The sequence below is a fragment of the Glandiceps talaboti genome, chromosome 5 (assembly GCF_964340395.1).
Source record: "Glandiceps talaboti chromosome 5, keGlaTala1.1, whole genome shotgun sequence".
In the NCBI taxonomy this organism is placed as follows: Eukaryota; Metazoa; Hemichordata; class Enteropneusta; family Spengelidae; genus Glandiceps; species Glandiceps talaboti.
The window spans coordinates 23,855,147-23,874,774 of NC_135553.1; the positions used below are offsets into that span (position 1 = coordinate 23,855,147).

General features: G+C 41.5%; 1 protein-coding gene across 1 annotated transcript in view; it reads left to right on the forward strand.

Annotated features, from left to right (window-relative positions):
• The window catches only part of LOC144435110 (polyunsaturated fatty acid 5-lipoxygenase-like), a 51,204-nt gene that overhangs the window by 14,156 nt on the left and 17,420 nt on the right, over positions 1–19,628 (forward strand). The window contains exons 2-4 of the mRNA XM_078123670.1: positions 10,162–10,418; positions 18,466–18,942; positions 19,573–19,617. Of these exons, the coding sequence (XP_077979796.1) occupies positions 18,481–18,942; positions 19,573–19,617 (507 nt within the window). The 5' untranslated portion in view covers positions 10,162–10,418; positions 18,466–18,480. The remainder of the gene's footprint in view (positions 1–10,161; positions 10,419–18,465; positions 18,943–19,572; positions 19,618–19,628) is intronic.

Sequence of the window (19,628 nt, forward strand, 5' to 3'; positions counted from 1 at the left end):
CCATCGCTACCAAATCTCAGCGCTTTTGCTGAAAAAAAAATTCGCTACCCTCCGCTACCTACCGCTACCTTCGCTACCACATTTCAGTGCTTTTGCTTGAAAAAAAATCGCTACCCTCCGCTACCTACCGCTACCGTCGCTACCAAATCTCAGCGCTTTTGCTGGAAAAAAAATCCGCTACCCTCCGCTACCTTCGCTACCACATTTCAATACTTTTGCTGGAAAAAAAAATCCGCTACCCTCCGCTACCTGCGCTACCAAATCTCAACGCTTTTGCTGGAAAAAAAATCCGTTACCCTCCGCTACCTACCGCTACCTTCGCTACCACATTTCAATCCTTTTGCTGGAAAAAAAATCCGCTACCCTCCGCTACCTACCGCTACCTTCGCTACCACATTTCAATCCTTTTGCTGGAAAAAAATCCGCTACCCTCCGCTACCTACCGCTACCTTCGCTACCAAATCTCAGCGCTTTTGCTGAAAAAAAAAATTCGCTACCCTCCGCTACCTTCGCTACCACATTTCAATCCTTTTGCTGGAAAAAAATCCGCTACCCTCCGCTACCTACCGCTACCTTCGCTACCAAATCTCAGCGCTTTTGCTGAAAAAAAAAATTCGGTACCCTCCGCTACCTTCGCTACCACATTTCAGTGCTTTTGCTGGAAAAAAAATCCGCTACCCTCCGCTAACTACCGCTACCTTCGCTACCACATTTCAATCCTTTTGCTGGAAAAAAAATCCACTACCCTCCGCTACCTACCGCTACCAAATTTCAATCCTTTTGCTGGAAAAAAATCCGCTACCCTCCGCTACCTACCGCTACCTTCGCTACCAAATCTCAGCGCTTTTGCTGAAAAAAAAAATCCGCTACCCTCCGCTACCTACCGCTACCTTCGCTACCAAATCTCAGCGCTTTTGCTGAAAAAAAAAAATTCGCTACCCTCCGCTACCTACCGCTACCTTCGCTACCACATTTCAGTGCTTTTGCTTGAAAAAAAATCGCTACCCTCCGCTACCTACCGCTACCGTCGCTACCAAATCTCAGCGCTTTTGCTGAAAAAAAAAATTCGCTACCCTCCGCTACCTTCGCTACCACATTTCAATCCTTTTGCTGGAAAAAAATCCGCTACCCTCCGCTACCTACCGCTACCTTCGCTACCAAATCTCAGCGCTTTTGCTGAAAAAAAAAATTCGGTACCCTCCGCTACCTTCGCTACCACATTTCAGTGCTTTTGCTGGAAAAAAAATCCGCTACCCTCCGCTAACTACCGCTACCTTCGCTACCACATTTCAATCCTTTTGCTGGAAAAAAAATCCGCTACCCTCCGCTACCTACCGCTACCACATTTCAATCCTTTTGCTGGAAAAAAATCCGCTACCCTCCGCTACCTACCGCTACCTTCGCTACCAAATCTCAGCGCTTTTGCTGAAAAAAAAAATCCGCTACCCTCCGCTACCTACCGCTACCTTCGCTACCAAATCTCAGCGCTTTTGCTGAAAAAAAAATTCGCTACCCTCCGCTACCTACCGCTACCTTCGCTACCACATTTCAGTGCTTTTGCTTGAAAAAAAATCGCTACCCTCCGCTACCTACCGCTACCGTCGCTACCAAATCTCAGCGCTTTTGCTGGAAAAAAAATCCGCTACCCTCCGCTACCTTCGCTACCACATTTCAATACTTTTGCTGGAAAAAAAAATCCGCTACCCTCCGCTACCTGCGCTACCAAATCTCAACGCTTTTGCTGGAAAAAAAATCCGTTACCCTCCGCTACCTACCGCTACCTTCGCTACCACATTTCAATCCTTTTGCTGGAAAAAAATCCGCTACCGTCCGCTACCTTCGCTACCAAATCTCAGCGCTTTTGCTGAAAAAAAAAATCCGCTACCCTCCGCTACCTACCGCTACCTTCGCTACCAAATCTCAGCGCTTTTGCTGGAAAAAAAATCCGCTACCCTCCGCTACCTACCGCTACCTTCGCTACCACATTTCAATCCTTTTGCTGGAAAAAAATCCGCTACCCTTCGCTACCAAATCTCAGCGCTTTTGCTGAAAAAAAAATTCGCTACCCTCCGCTACCTTCGCTACCACATTTCAATCCTTTTGCTGGAAAAAAATCCGCTACCCTCCGCTACCTACCGCTACCTTCGCTACCAAATCTCAGCGCTTTTGCTGAAAAAAAAATTCGCTACCCTCCACTACCTTCGCTACCACATTTCAATCCTTTTGCTGGAAAAAAATCCGCTACCCTCCGCTACCTACCGCTACCTTCGCTACCACATTTCAGTGCTTTTGCTTGAAAAAAAATCGCTACCCTCCGCTACCTACCGCTACCGTCGCTACCAAATCTCAGCGCTTTTGCTGGAAAAAAAATCCGCTACCCTCCGCTACCTTCGCTACCACATTTCAATACTTTTGCTGGGAAAAAAAATCCGCTACCCTCCGCTACCTGCGCTACCAAATCTCAACGCTTTTGCTGGAAAAAAAATCCGTTACCCTCCGCTACCTACCGCTACCTTCGCTACCACATTTCAATCCTTTTGCTGGAAAAAAATCCGCTACCGTCCGCTACCTTCGCTACCAAATCTCAGCGCTTTTGCTGAAAAAAAAAATCCGCTACCCTCCGCTACCTACCGCTACCTTCGCTACCAAATCTCAGCGCTTTTGCTGGAAAAAAAATCCGCTACCCTCCGCTACCTACCGCTACCTTCGCTACCACATTTCAATCCTTTTGCTGGAAAAAAATCCGCTACCCTTCGCTACCAAATCTCAGCGCTTTTGCTGAAAAAAAAATTCGCTACCCTCCGCTACCTTATTTCAATCCTTTTGCTGGAAAAAAATCCGCTACCCTCCGCTACCTACCGCTACCTTCGCTACCAAATCTCAGCGCTTTTGCTGAAAAAAAAATTCGCTACCCTCCACTACCTTCGCTACCACATTTCAATCCTTTTGCTGGAAAAAAATCCGCTACCCTCCGCTACCTACCGCTACCTTCGCTACCACATTTCAATCCTTTTGCTGGAAAAAAAATCCGCTACCCTCCGCTACCTACCGCTACCTTCGCTACCACATTTCAATCCTTTTGCTGGAAAAAAATCCGCTACCCTCCGCTACCTACCGCTACCTTCGCTACCAAATCTCAGCGCTTTTGCTGAAAAAAAAAATCCGCTACCCTCCGCTACCTACCGCTACCTTCGCTACCAAATCTCAGCGCTTTTGCTGAAAAAAAAAATTCGCTACCCTCCGCTACCTACCGCTACCTTCGCTACCACATTTCAGTGCTTTTGCTTGAAAAAAAATCGCTACCCTCCGCTACCTACCGCTACCGTCGCTACCAAATCTCAGCGCTTTTGCTGGAAAAAAAATCCGCTACCCTCCGCTACCTTCGCTACCACATTTCAATACTTTTGCTGGAAAAAAAAATCCGCTACCCTCCGCTACCTGCGCTACCAAATCTCAACGCTTTTGCTGGAAAAAAAATCCGTTACCCTCCGCTACCTACCGCTACCTTCGCTACCACATTTCAATCCTTTTGCTGGAAAAAAATCCGCTACCGTCCGCTACCTTCGCTACCACATTTCAATCCTTTTGCTGGAAAAAAATCCGCTACCCTCCGCTACCTACCGCTACCTTCGCTACCACATTTCAGTGCTTTTGCTTGAAAAAAAATCGCTACCCTCCGCTACCTACCGCTACCGTCGCTACCAAATCTCAGCGCTTTTGCTGGAAAAAAAATCCGCTACCCTCCGCTACCTTCGCTACCACATTTCAATACTTTTGCTGGGAAAAAAAATCCGCTACCCTCCGCTACCTGCGCTACCAAATCTCAACGCTTTTGCTGGAAAAAAAATCCGTTACCCTCCGCTACCTACCGCTACCTTCGCTACCACATTTCAATCCTTTTGCTGGAAAAAAATCCGCTACCGTCCGCTACCTTCGCTACCAAATCTCAGCGCTTTTGCTGAAAAAAAAAATCCGCTACCCTCCGCTACCTACCGCTACCTTCGCTACCAAATCTCAGCGCTTTTGCTGGAAAAAAAATCCGCTACCCTCCGCTACCTACCGCTACCTTCGCTACCACATTTCAATCCTTTTGCTGGAAAAAAATCCGCTACCCTTCGCTACCAAATCTCAGCGCTTTTGCTGAAAAAAAAATTCGCTACCCTCCGCTACCTTATTTCAATCCTTTTGCTGGAAAAAAATCCGCTACCCTCCGCTACCTACCGCTACCTTCGCTACCAAATCTCAGCGCTTTTGCTGAAAAAAAAATTCGCTACCCTCCACTACCTTCGCTACCACATTTCAATCCTTTTGCTGGAAAAAAATCCGCTACCCTCCGCTACCTACCGCTACCTTCGCTACCACATTTCAATCCTTTTGCTGGAAAAAAAATCCGCTACCCTCCGCTACCTACCGCTACCTTCGCTACCACATTTCAATCCTTTTGCTGGAAAAAAATCCGCTACCCTCCGCTACCTACCGCTACCTTCGCTACCAAATCTCAGCGCTTTTGCTGAAAAAAAAAATCCGCTACCCTCCGCTACCTACCGCTACCTTCGCTACCAAATCTCAGCGCTTTTGCTGAAAAAAAAAATTCGCTACCCTCCGCTACCTACCGCTACCTTCGCTACCACATTTCAGTGCTTTTGCTTGAAAAAAAATCGCTACCCTCCGCTACCTACCGCTACCGTCGCTACCAAATCTCAGCGCTTTTGCTGGAAAAAAAATCCGCTACCCTCCGCTACCTTCGCTACCACATTTCAATACTTTTGCTGGAAAAAAAAATCCGCTACCCTCCGCTACCTGCGCTACCAAATCTCAACGCTTTTGCTGGAAAAAAAATCCGTTACCCTCCGCTACCTACCGCTACCTTCGCTACCACATTTCAATCCTTTTGCTGGAAAAAAATCCGCTACCGTCCGCTACCTTCGCTACCACATTTCAATCCTTTTGCTGGAAAAAAATCCGCTACCCTCCGCTACCTACCGCTACCTTCGCTACCACATTTCAGTGCTTTTGCTTGAAAAAAAATCGCTACCCTCCGCTACCTACCGCTACCGTCGCTACCAAATCTCAGCGCTTTTGCTGGAAAAAAAATCCGCTACCCTCCGCTACCTTCGCTACCACATTTCAATACTTTTGCTGGGAAAAAAAATCCGCTACCCTCCGCTACCTGCGCTACCAAATCTCAACGCTTTTGCTGGAAAAAAAATCCGTTACCCTCCGCTACCTACCGCTACCTTCGCTACCACATTTCAATCCTTTTGCTGGAAAAAAATCCGCTACCGTCCGCTACCTTCGCTACCAAATCTCAGCGCTTTTGCTGAAAAAAAAAATCCGCTACCCTCCGCTACCTACCGCTACCTTCGCTACCAAATCTCAGCGCTTTTGCTGGAAAAAAAATCCGCTACCCTCCGCTACCTACCGCTACCTTCGCTACCACATTTCAATCCTTTTGCTGGAAAAAAATCCGCTACCCTTCGCTACCAAATCTCAGCGCTTTTGCTGAAAAAAAAATTCGCTACCCTCCGCTACCTTATTTCAATCCTTTTGCTGGAAAAAAATCCGCTACCCTCCGCTACCTACCGCTACCTTCGCTACCAAATCTCAGCGCTTTTGCTGAAAAAAAAATTCGCTACCCTCCACTACCTTCGCTACCACATTTCAATCCTTTTGCTGGAAAAAAATCCGCTACCCTCCGCTACCTACCGCTACCTTCGCTACCACATTTCAATCCTTTTGCTGGAAAAAAAATCCGCTACCCTCCGCTACCTACCGCTACCTTCGCTACCACATTTCAATCCTTTTGCTGGAAAAAAATCCGCTACCCTCCGCTACCTACCGCTACCTTCGCTACCAAATCTCAGCGCTTTTGCTGAAAAAAAAAATCCGCTACCCTCCGCTACCTACCGCTACCTTCGCTACCAAATCTCAGCGCTTTTGCTGAAAAAAAAAATTCGCTACCCTCCGCTACCTACCGCTACCTTCGCTACCACATTTCAGTGCTTTTGCTTGAAAAAAAATCGCTACCCTCCGCTACCTACCGCTACCGTCGCTACCAAATCTCAGCGCTTTTGCTGGAAAAAAAATCCGCTACCCTCCGCTACCTTCGCTACCACATTTCAATACTTTTGCTGGAAAAAAAAATCCGCTACCCTCCGCTACCTGCGCTACCAAATCTCAACGCTTTTGCTGGAAAAAAAATCCGTTACCCTCCGCTACCTACCGCTACCTTCGCTACCACATTTCAATCCTTTTGCTGGAAAAAAATCCGCTACCGTCCGCTACCTTCGCTACCAAATCTCAGCGCTTTTGCTGAAAAAAAAAATCCGCTACCCTCCGCTACCTACCGCTACCTTCGCTACCAAATCTCAGCGCTTTTGCTGGAAAAAAAATCCGCTACCCTCCGCTACCTTCGCTACCACATTTCAATCCTTTTGCTGGAAAAAAATCCGCTACCCTTCGCTACCAAATCTCAGCGCTTTTGCTGAAAAAAAAATTCGCTACCCTCCGCTACCTTCGCTACCACATTTCAATCCTTTTGCTGGAAAAAAATCCGCTACCCTCCGCTACCTACCGCTACCTTCGCTACCAAATCTCAGCGCTTTTGCTGAAAAAAAAATTCGCTACCCTCCACTACCTTCGCTACCACATTTCAATCCTTTTGCTGGAAAAAAATCCGCTACCCTCCGCTACCTACCGCTACCTTCGCTACCACATTTCAATCCTTTTGCTGGAAAAAAAATCCGCTACCCTCCGCTACCTACCGCTACCTTCGCTACCACATTTCAATCCTTTTGCTGGAAAAAAATCCGCTACCCTCCGCTACCTACCGCTACCTTCGCTACCAAATCTCAGCGCTTTTGCTGAAAAAAAAAATTCGCCACCCTCCGCTACCTTCGCTACCACATTTCAGTGCTTTTGCTGGAAAAAAAATCGCTACCCTCCGCTACCTACCGCTACCGTCGCTACCAAATCTCAGCGCTTTTGCTGGAAAAAAAATCCGCTACCCTCCGCTACCTTCGCTACCACATTTCAATACTTTTGCTGGAAAAAAAATCCGCTACCCTCCGTTACCTACCGCTACCTTCGCTACCACATTTCAATATTTTTGCTGGAAAAAAAAATCCGCTAACCTCCGCTACCAAATCTCAGCGCTTTTGCTGGGAAAAAAAATCCGCTACCCTCCGCTACCAAATCTCAGCGCTTTTGCTGAAAAAAAAATTCGCTACCCTCTACCTACCGCTACCTTCGCTACCACATTTCAATATTTTTGCTGGAAAAAAAATCCGCTACCCTCCGCTACCTACCGCTACCTTCGCTACCAAATCTCAGCGCTTTTGCTGGAAAAAAAATCCGCTACCTACCGCTACCTTCGCTACCACATTTCAATATTTTTGCTGGAAAAAAAAAAATTCGCTACCTACCGCTACCCTCGCTACCACATTTCAATATTTTTGCTGGAAAAAAAAATTCGCTACCTACCGCTACCTTCGCTACCACATTTCAATATTTTTGCTGGAAAAAAAAATTCGCTACCTACCGCTACCCTCGCTACCACATTTCAATATTTTTGCTGGAAAAAAAAATTCGCTACCTACCGCTACCTTCGCTACCACATTTCAATATTTTTGCTGGAAAAAAAATCGCTACCTTTATCTTACGCTACATCCACCATGCTAGTTGACTAGATTTTGAGAGAAAATATTGCTTTTAACAGGTCACTTCATTAATAATGAAAAAATCACTTACTATCTGTTCAAGGTGCCATATGAATAACAATTATTGAAGTACACGAAACAAATTCTATTAAAGAATACCCCATGTGTGCAAAAGTAGTTCCTACGACATCTATGGCGCATTAATATCCCAGGCAATGTAATTTGACAATCATTTCACTTTGCTACCTTCGCTACCATCCGCTACGTAGCGAAAGCGAAAAATAAAAACAATTGAACCCCCGATTGAGCACTATATAAAGAAATATAGTTTAATTTTTTTTCTCGATATTCCCAACTTTCACATCAAGTCACCAAAATATTGGAAGTCTACAAGTTTGTCACGTCAAGGCATTTTTGCTGGCGACATTGAAAGTAATTGGTTTATTTTTCATGCCAAGTTATGTCGTAGTCATTAACACTGTAATGTGCCAATATACTATCGAAGTTATATGTATGAGATCGACACAAGTAGATGTCATCACTTTGTGTTAATATATCTGACTAGAATACATACATGTAACCCTACGAATATACAAAGCGAAAATAAGGGTGTGGCGATTTGGCGAGATTTATTTGTGTAGGTTGACATATATATATATATATATATATATATATATATATATATATATATATATATATATATATATATATATATATATATATATATATATATATATATATATTATATATATATATAATAAACGATAAACATATTTGTAGTTTTTGAGCTTTTGTATCATATCACGATATTAAATTGACATATTATTATTGAACAGGTTTGCCTTTTGTTAATGTTACTGATAAGCTTTGGTCTTTTCACTACAAAGAATAAGAGGTCGAAAAGAGAAGCAAATTTTACTATCAAGTGAGGAAAATGAATTAGTTAAGTAAACACATTGGCAATGAAAAAAAAAAAAAAATATAACCGGAAACTTCTGGCTGGACCACAAAATTGTTTGTTGAAAGTAGTCGAGTTCTGCCTCGCTCAAACGAACGGCCGGTAATGAGACATTCACGGTTATCGGAGTTCAGGTTGCGCTACCGTTTATGATAGGTTCTCGCTCGTGGGCATTGTGGTGTGTGTTTGATTAAGGCGAACAGTGAGATTCCATTTCCTCTACAAACAAAATAAAGAAATTGTGATGATGGCCTCTTGCACGGCTTTTTTTTGAATATCAACAGTCTGCGTAGAAGACGCAGGCCATCAAAAGCTGTTCTTCTGTGTGTAATCAATGGATGAAATAAATGTATTTCACTTGTTATTTAATGTGCCAAATATTTAAGAACTTTTGACACTTACAACTAAAGTGAAGGTCGAGAGTTCTTAAAAGAAATATTGTGCTCGAGAATGCATGTGTTGACAGACAGTTCCACTTGGCATGTCATGATATATGGTAATCAGCGGAAATGCACTGCACCAACAACAGCCGGAGTCAACAGCCACAGTACCACTGAAGCAATGCGGGTACTTATATTAACCACTCCTTAGTTATATAAATGATTCTCAAGTCACGTGACACATCATTGTGACACAATCGTTCAGTAAAACTACAAGTACTTCGACGTCTTTCGCTTTTTCTTAGTTTTGAAAGGATTGCCACGGCGACTATATCTTTCTCATTGTCTACGGAAATCATCCAGTGATGAGTTATAAGAAGTATAATTTAATTTTTTTTCGATATTCCCAACTTTCACATGAGGTCACCACAATATTGGAAGTCTACAAGTTTGTCACGTCAAGGCATTTTTGCTGGCGACATTGAAAGTAATTGGTTTATTTTTCATGCCAAGTTATGTCGTAGTCATTAACACTGTAAGGTACCAATATACTATCGAAGTTATATGTATGAGATCGACACAAGTAGATGTCATCACTTTGTGTTAATATATCTTACTAGAATACATATATGTAACCCTACGAATATACAAAGCGAAAATAAGGGTGTGGCAATTTGGCGAGATTTATTTGTGTAGGTTGACAAATATATATATACTAAACGATAAACATATTTGTAGTTTTTGAGCTTTTGTATCATATCACGATATTAAATTGACAGATATTATGATTGAACAGGTTTGCCTTTTGTTAATGTCACTGATAATCTTTGGTCTTTTCACTACAAACCACCGAGAGTAGCGATTGCCCTTGCCGCTTTAACCATTACAATGTCTCAATTCTATATATCTTGAGATATATATCACTTGTAAGATAACAAAAGTTCAGAGCCTAATCAGGAGTTTCAATATAGTTATGTAAGTCTGAATCTGTTGTCTGATATGTGTAATATGCAGTCTTTATTGGCTGTTAGTTTCTAGAAATAGCTACTGAAGGTGTGGTATATTACGAAATACTTAGACATTTTAGCGCCCATGGCTATCATTTGTGGCCGCTCCTATACTGACAGTATCTGGCTTTGAAATGTAAAATATACCTGATTCTCAGGTGCGGTTATCCGACTATTTTGGTATGTCAGTCAGTTGCTGGGAGGTGGAGACTTGGTCATGTGAGTCTGGTAACTATAGGCAACCGACAACAGCCGGAATCAACAGGTACCACTGAAGCAATGCGGGTACTTAACCACTCCTTAATCTATCAGTAAAACTATAAGTACTTCGACGTCTTTCGCTTTTTCTTAGTTTTGACAGGATTGCCACGGCGACTATATCTTTCTCATTGTCTACGGAAATCATCCAGACCGGGTGAGTTATAAGAAATATAGTTTAATTTTTTTTCTCGATATTCCCAACTTTCACATCAAGTCACCACAATATTGGAAGTCTACAAGTTTGTCACGTCAAGGCATTTTTGCTGGCGACATTGAAAGTAATTGGTTTATTTTTCATGCCAAGTTATGTCGTAGTCATTAACACTGTAATGTGCCAATATACTATCGAAGTTATATGTATGAGATCGACACAAGTAGATGTCATCACTTTGTGTTAATATATCTGACTAGAATACATACATGTAACCCTACGAATATACAAAGCGAAAATAAGGGTGTGGCGATTTGGCGAGATTTATTTGTGTAGGTTGACATATATATATATATATATATATATATATATATATATATTTATATATATATATATATATAAAATAAACGATAAACATATTTGTAGTTTTTGAGCTTTTGTATCATATCACGATATTAAATTGACATATTATGATTGAACAGGTTTGCCTTTTGTTAATGTTACTGATAAGCTTTGGTCTTTTCACTACAAAGAATAAGAGGTCGAAAAGAAAGCAAATTTTACTATCAAGTGAGGAAAATGAATTAGTTAAGTAAACACATTGGCAATGAAAAAAAATATAAAATATAACCGGAAACTTCTGGCTGGACCACAAAATTGTTTGTTGAAAGTAGTCGAGTTCTGCCTCGCTCATAATCGAAACGAACGGCCGGTAATGAGACATTCACGGTTATCGGAGTTCAGGTTGCGCTACCGTTTATGATAGGTTCTCGCTCGTGGGCATTGTGGTGTGTGTTTGATTAAGGCGAACAGTGAGATTCCATTTCCTCTACAAACAAAATAAAGAAATTGTGATGATGGCCTCTTGCACGGCTTTTTTTTGAATATCAACAGTCTGCGTAGAAGACGTAGGCCATCAAAAGCTGTTCTTCTGTGTGTAATCAATGGATGAAATAAATGTATTTCACTTGTTATTTAATGTGCCAAATATTTAAGAACTTTTGACACTTACAACTAAAGTGAAGGTCGAGAGTTCTTAAAAAATATTGTGCTCGAGAATGCATGTGTTGAGACAGTTCAACTTGGCATGTCATGGTATATGGTAATCAGCGGAAATGCACTGCACCAACAAAAGCCGGAGTCAAGAGGTAACACTGAAGCAATGCGGGTACTTATATTAACCACTCCTTAGTTATATAAATGATTCTCAAGTCACGTGACACATCATTGTGACACAATCGTTCAGTAAAACTACAAGTACTTCGACGTCTTTCGCTTTTTCTTAGTTTTGAAAGGATTGCCACGGCGACTATATCTTTCTCATTGTCTACGGAAATCATCCTGTTGTGAGTTATAAGAAGTATAGTTTAATTTTTTTTCTTCGATATTCCCAACTTTCACATCAAGTCACCATATGTGTAATATGCGGTCTTTATTGGCACTTAGTTTCTAGAAGTAGCTACTGAAGGTGTGGTATATTACGAAATACATGACGAACATTTGTGGCCGCTCCTATACTGACAGTATCTGGCTTCCTACGCTACCATTCCCACCAAAAGAAACGATAATTCTGAACAGTAGAGGTCAAAACATTAGTGCTGAAACAATAATCAACGTCCATATCACCCCCACCCCCACCAAATCAAGTCACCACAATATTGGAAGTCTACAAGTTTGTCACGTCAAGGCATCTTTGCTGGCGAAATTGAAAGTAATTGGTTTATTTTTCATGCCAAGTTATGTCATAGCCATTAACACTGTAACGTGCCAATATACTATCGAAGTTATATGTATGAGATCGACACAAGTAGATGTCATCACTTTGTGTGAATAGAATACTAGAATACATACATGTAACCCTACGAATATACAAAGCGAGAATAAGGATGTAGCGATTTGGCGCGATTCATTTGTGTAGGTTGACACACACACACACATATATATATTATTATTATTATTATTATTATTATTATATATATATATATATATATATATATATATATGTCAACCTACACAAATGAATCATATCACGATATTACCATGACAGATATTATGATTGAACAGGCTTCCCTTTTGTTAATGTTAATGTTACTGATGCGGCTCCGTATACTTCATCTTCATTGACATATATCTTTAACCTTTCTCTATGTACGTACAAACAGGATATGTTCCTGCAGAGTGGAATTACTAGTACGAGCTAGGGTTGTGCCATTATTTAAAGAAGGGGATAGAACTGACGTTGGTAATTACCGACTAATATCTATCCTCCCTTTAGTTTCTAAGATATTGGAAAGAGCTGTCCATGATCAGCTTTACAGCTATCTAGATGTGAATGACATTGTGAATAGATGTCAGTCAGGATTTAGGCCAGGTTACTCCACGGCAACGGCCTTTACTCATGTTACAGATATTTTATATGATAATATTGATCGTAAGCGACTCACTGGTGCAATATTTCTAGATTTGAAGAAAGCATTCGATACAGTCGATCATGGACTGCTGCTTCAGAAACTACATGAGTTTGGTATACAAGGCAATGCATTGGTATGGTTCCGTGCCTATCTAACAGGCCTTACACAAGTTGCAGACTTAAATTCCACATTATCAGAAAGCATGGGCATTTCTTGTGGGGTACCCCAAGGTTCAATCCTGGGACCTTTATTTTTCACCCTTTATATCAATGACTTGCCGGAAACAGTTATAAAGGCTCAAGTAATTATGTATGCAGATGACACGGCTATTTTCTATTCAAGCAAATCAGTCCCGATATTGAAGTGACACTCACAGAGGAAATAATGCATGTCAAGGCCTGGCTTGACTCAAACAAGTTAACACTGAATACAAGTAAAACCAAGACCATACTTTTCGGTAGTTCTCAATGACTAAAATTAAAAGTTTTGCAAATTCGAATACAGGGAGACCTTGTAGAGCATGATTTGATTTCAAATACTTAGGGGTTTGGCTGGATTCAAAATTGAAATTTTCAACACATATTTCCAAAATTTCTGCTAAAATTTCTCTAAAACTTGGTCTACTGTCGAGAATGAGACACTTTTTGCCGTTGGGACTTAGGAAGATGATGTTCAATACCTTAATTAGTCCTTCCCTATTAATTCGATTATGCTGCGACTGTGTGGTGTAATACGAATCAAAAGTATTTGAAGACACTTGAGTTCCCCCATAAACGAGCTGCAGCTGGTCGACTGCTCCTCGAAGTTCCCCGTGATACTAGTACTGGTTGGGTATATGAAAACTTGGTTTGGGTCAGCCATCAAAATTAGATGGAAGCGCCAACTGGCAACACTCGTCTACAAATCCGTAACAGGTAATGCACCTTAGTTACCTAACTGGAATGTTCAATCTTTCCAACCAAATTCATCTTCATATTAAACACAAGACAGGCCAGTAAAGGTAACATATACATCCTTACAGTTAAAACTGATATGGGAAACGGACATTTCACTATAGTGGTGCTGTTCTATGGAACTCATCGATATTTAAAAGACATCTTAATAATGGAATGTAGTCTGGTAATGTGGGTGGATATCTTTTAAAGTACTGTAACTTTTTGTCCTGGTTTGTCCTTTTTTTTCTGTGTACGTAATCTTGCAACAGGTTCGATTGGGAGGACAGTGCTAATGCACTGAAATGGTGTTTGTATATGAAAGATTAATAAATAAATAAATAAATAAATAAAAAACTGATCAACTTTGGTCTTATCACTACAAGCCACTAAGAACTACAATCTGTTACGTAGCGATTGCCCTTCCCGCCTTAACCATTGCAATGTCTCAGGCTCAATTCTATAGTATCTTGAGATATATATCACTTGTATGATAACACAAGTTCAGAGCACTATTCATGATTTTCAATATATTTTATTGTCGAGCGTGGTGTTGATCGTTCGGGAGAAACTATTCCATTTTCTTGGGATGGAGGTGGGGGTGATATGGACGTTGATGATTGTTTCAGCACTAATGTTTTGACCTCTACTGTTCAGAATTATCGTTTCTTTTGGTGGGAAAGGTAGTGTAGGAGAAATGGATTCTACACAAGCCAATAATTGCCTTTATGTTCTGGTATTAGAGGCAGAACAAGGGAAATGTTCCCACTTGCATTTGGTAGAGGAACGGCTTTAGCATGGGGTGACGGTTGTTCACTGACATACAGTAAGGGGAATAAAACTCAAGTATTTTCCACAAGTGCAAACATTCTAACTTGAGTGAAAAAGCATGGACTCTCTGATCCAAAGAATAACACCGCTAAAGTAGATAATTTCACCGGTGAATCAGATTTCGACAATTATCGTGTTCACCTTGATATTTGTGCAAAGTCAACCAGTGGGATTCAGAACAACGTTTTAACATGTTGTTGACTAAACTGAGAGGCTTTACAGTTTGCTGCTCACTGTGGAAAAGATTTAAACACGGTTATTTGACTTGCTAGGAAAGCGTTTTTCAGCTAGTGGTTTGACAGACAACTTCCGTCGGCAGGTAAAAACTACTGTGAGAAAGAAAGATCAATCACAGCTGCAAGATCTTACACAAGAGATACGAGAAACGAGTAATGATAAAAGCTTATCCAAGGGCTAGTGTTGAATGTTTGGAACTTTTGACATAGATACAACCCTCAGTCCAATGGCCAAGGGTATTAATAGGAATGACTAGTACTGGCGTCGCACAGCCAGCAAGGTCTAGATATTCCGATTCAAGTAATGGGAATCAAAAGAAACTTGTTTGCTGGAATTGTGGCCAAGAAGGGCACCGAGAGAGGCAGTACAATACATGTACAGGCCAGGTGAATCTGGAGTAAAAGGGGAGTCGTTAAACTCTATGGGTTGGGCCATGGGAGGGCCGGTAAAGACTGGTAAAAACCGGCCATCTAAAATTCGTGGTAACACATTTCCTCTTTCTCTCTCTAATGAAAGCATTATGTGAATTCTGAGAACTATTCTTAATATGTTATGGCTGACTTCTCTCTTCCTTCTAAATGTAACTCTGAGGTAAAGGGTCAATGTCCCGCTGTCGCAAAGGGTCATTCAGGAATCCCCAGTATATCAATATGTTGTTAACTAATGTATCTGTTCAGGGAGTATCCCAAAAATGTCTCATCGATACAGGTTCAACACACAGTATCATATCTAAATATATGTTTGAACTTATACCAAAGAATGAGCGTCCCCAGTTAATAGATTCTGGTACATCTTTAATCCAGGTGGACGGCTCGACGGTACCCTGTTTGGAGAAGCATATTAATGATGGTTAAGATAGGGGATAAGCAAGGTACTGTACCAATTTTAATAGCTGAATCTTTGAATGGTTCTGCAGGCATCTTGGGTATGAACCTTCTAAGGGATTTTGATTGTTGTTTAGATCATGGAAGTATGTGGGTTATAATTCCATGTTTAAATCTTCAAAGGCATACTAGTACTGTTACTCTCGGTAATAATGGAGTTAGAAACAATACGTGTGGACCCAAAACCTTTCTGTTGTCGGTTACAAGCAAACTGGGCACAATCTATTCCGGCAGGGCATGAAGCAATCATCATGTCTCTAGTTGGCGAGTTGCCCCGAGTTGGCGAATGCGGTTACAATACAACATGTATGTTGGTCGTCAGTCTTCAGATGAGGTGTTATCGGGTAATGTGTCAGACGACAAAATCCAATCTAATCTGAAATAACAGCACCAGTAACACCAGTGCAGTTCAATGGAACATGTCTAATGGGTGACGTGCAGGGTCTCTTAGTCAAGTGGAAGTAAATTGCATGTTGGATATGTTGCCTCCTAAGGAAAATGTATAAGTCTAAAAATCCATCTTTTAAAAACCTGTAATGGTCTAAAAATGGATATTGATTTTCGGTCAAAATGGATCTAAAGTGGGGTCTGGGGTTTCTAGCACTGACCACAGACCCTACCAGAGCTGGTCACTCGTCCCGGTCACTCGTACCACCCCCGGTAGTATGTAACATCATGTCCCCCGTAGTTTCCGGGTTTAGCTTACGTTGATGTTGGTGGTGCACTTTCAAATCGAAGCGCGAGCTGAGCAGACTCCCAAGACGATCGATCGATTGCGATATAGTGGGTGGATTTGATTGAGCGACCCGGTCAATTCCACCGGGGTCACGGGGCACATTAGATTTGCACAATCATCATGGGTGCGTTTGATTATGCTTCCCTGGGGAGCCTCAGACAAGGGTAACTGACGTCACTTGTGTGAAAATCGAACGTATTTTATTGCATTTGGGGTACCCCTGGGAGACTATAATTAAATCCGTGATTCACGATAAATAATTTGGTCCGTCTTTCCAAATCATTTTAGACAATTTGAAGTGAAAAATTATTTCATCACTAAATGTGGAAAGATATCCTCAAAATACGGTATAATTCTTACGGAATTGATAACAATAACCAATCACATGTCGTCCCCATCTTGGGTCAAGTCAGGTCAGGTCAATCCCCAAGCTGCCCCTGCTACATGAGGAGGGTCGACTTGGGGCGCCCTGACTGTGACGCCATGTAGTAATCGAACGCAACTTGGGGCAACTTTAGGTGCCTCGAGGCACCCTGGGTTGCATAATCGAACGCTCATAGTATAGTATGATTGAAATTAATCTGACGTCATTTCTCGAAACGAGGTTGTAAACAAAACTCTCAATCATCATCATGATTACTTACATGTAAACATTTTTCTGAAGTGTCGCACATTTCCGATAAAGTAACTGGTTTTACATCGTCAAAATGATTGCAATGATAACAAATTACCAATCTGACCGAACACAATTTATTTACATAATGTTTTCCTTCATTTCTAACTTGCCGTCAGCCATGGGCGCGCGATCCCCCTATGATTACGTTGTCCGCCATCTTGTAATCACGTCAATCATGGTTCAGGGCATGGTTACTATGATTACCAATCATGATTGTGATTGGTATTTATCAAACGCAAAATCACGATTGTGATTGATAAATCATGATTATGATTGTGCAAATCGAACGCGCCCCTGACCGGCTTACGCCATCACATGCTCGGGATAATTTGCCTGACGAATTAAATCAAGTGCCGGCTGACAGTGTTCACTTATTCAAATATGAAATCTCCCGACAGATGTCATAACATTTGCACAGCTACTCCAAAATTATATTTCAACTCTTAGCTTTATATCATATGCAAGGAGTACATTAAGTCCTGCTTGCATACGGAGTAATCCGGGACTCGATACAATTGTCCCTCAGTCAGCAATATAGACTCGTGCACCGCCGCGCCTGTAAGCAGGGCTAGGAGAACATATAACAGAAATATATTTTCAAATTACGTTTATCGCCCCCTGCCCTCATGTTTGACCGTCTTTAACCGACAAGATTGGTCGGGCTATTCGCATATCCCCGACAGAATGCGCGCGCACCACCCCTGTATCAAACAAGCGGAAAAAACTGACCCGGTGCACGGTGCGGTGCAGTGTACACCGTGATAAACCGAGTAGAGGGATCGATTCTAGGGAGTCAATCAAGTCCACCCATATGCATGATATGGCCATGTACCCAGTGAGTCGGAGATAGTGACATGAGTGAGCGCGTCCGCGCCCTTAGCAACCAATTGCAACAATGTATCATCCGACACTCGAGCTACAGAAGTGAGCCACCAACGTTCATGTTGACACGATATTTTTCACGAAACGTACAGTTCGAAAACTTATTACAATGTATACAACGATGATATTTTGTATGGTTGACAATAAATTTGGCATTGGAAATACCTGTTATAGCTGGATTGTAGTTGTCTGCTAGGTGTGTTTTCAAGGGGACGTGCAGTGATCACGTGATACAACAAGCAAAAATATGGCTGTTGGTAAAAAATACGCCTGCATGTCTGCAGGGCTCTCGACCAATCACAATGCGAAATTGGTGAAGTATAAAATAAACTTTAATATAATATAATATGATATGATATGATATGATATGATATGATATGATATGATATGATATAATATATGATATGATATGATATGATATGATATGATATGATATAATATACATTTATGTTTTGATACAGAATAAAGACAACAATATGGCTCACAAGCAACGCTACTTTACCATACGAACTGGTGATGTGCGAGGTTCCGGTACCAATTCACGCATTCATTTCATTTTTTTCAACGAAAAAGATGACAAAATTGAAGACATAACCCCGAACAAATTATTTTACAATGACTTTGAAAGAGGCCACGACGATGATTACCCTGTGAAAATCCCGGCCAATTTTGGACCAGTCACTAAAATTGAAGTGTGGCGTGATACAAGTTGTGGTAATGAGTGGTACGTCGACTACGTTAAAGTGCATGGAGGAGAGGAAGGAGACGATAGTGTCTTTCCAATGCAGCGATGGATTGACTCCAAGCATGTGGTTGTCTATCGAAACAACAGCTGCCTTCCTCAGTTCGCCCCCAATCCAGACGAAAGGAGAAGCGAGCTCGATGATAATAGGGTAGCCTATGAGTTTGCTACAAAAACTGTTGGTCTTCCATCATCGGTGAGTGTGTACTCTGATTTATTTGTTATCGGTGTTCTTCAATTTGGCAGTGGCACGAATAGAACTATGTTTTGATAAGTGGAAGTGGCTTTATGTAGCCAATCATTAATATGAGTACAATATAATTTCATCACAGAAAGGTTTTAAAAACTGTTGCTGCACTAATACCTGGTCAAAAAAATTATGACCTCCCTTTGGTAGTAAACCAAAATATCTTGATCCTCTCACTCCTGGACTACTGTGACACTGTTTATTCAAACTGCAAAAAAAGTCAATGTTCTCACTGACAATCGATTTTTCAATAATTTCAAGGGGAAGGGGCACAAAAAAACCTGAACAGTCTGGAGGATAATCTTCCACCCCCACCTAACCCTACCTGTGATTTTTTGAAGGGACACTCCTTTAGACCATTAATTGTGTACAACCATAGTTGTAACAGTCCTATCAAACCTGCGGCAGGATGGTGGCTACAAATCTAGGTATATTGTAATCGATTGCGTAACAGGTAGACTGTAGGAGTATAAGATGAACTCCGATCATGGAATTTGTCATTTTTTCATCTCTCTCTCTCTCTCTCTCTCTCTCTCTCTCTCTCTCTCTCTCTCTCTCTCTCTCTCTCTCTCTCTCTAGGTTCAAGACCTGAATAAGTCCGAACAATTTACATGTCCATATAAAGTAAGTACTTT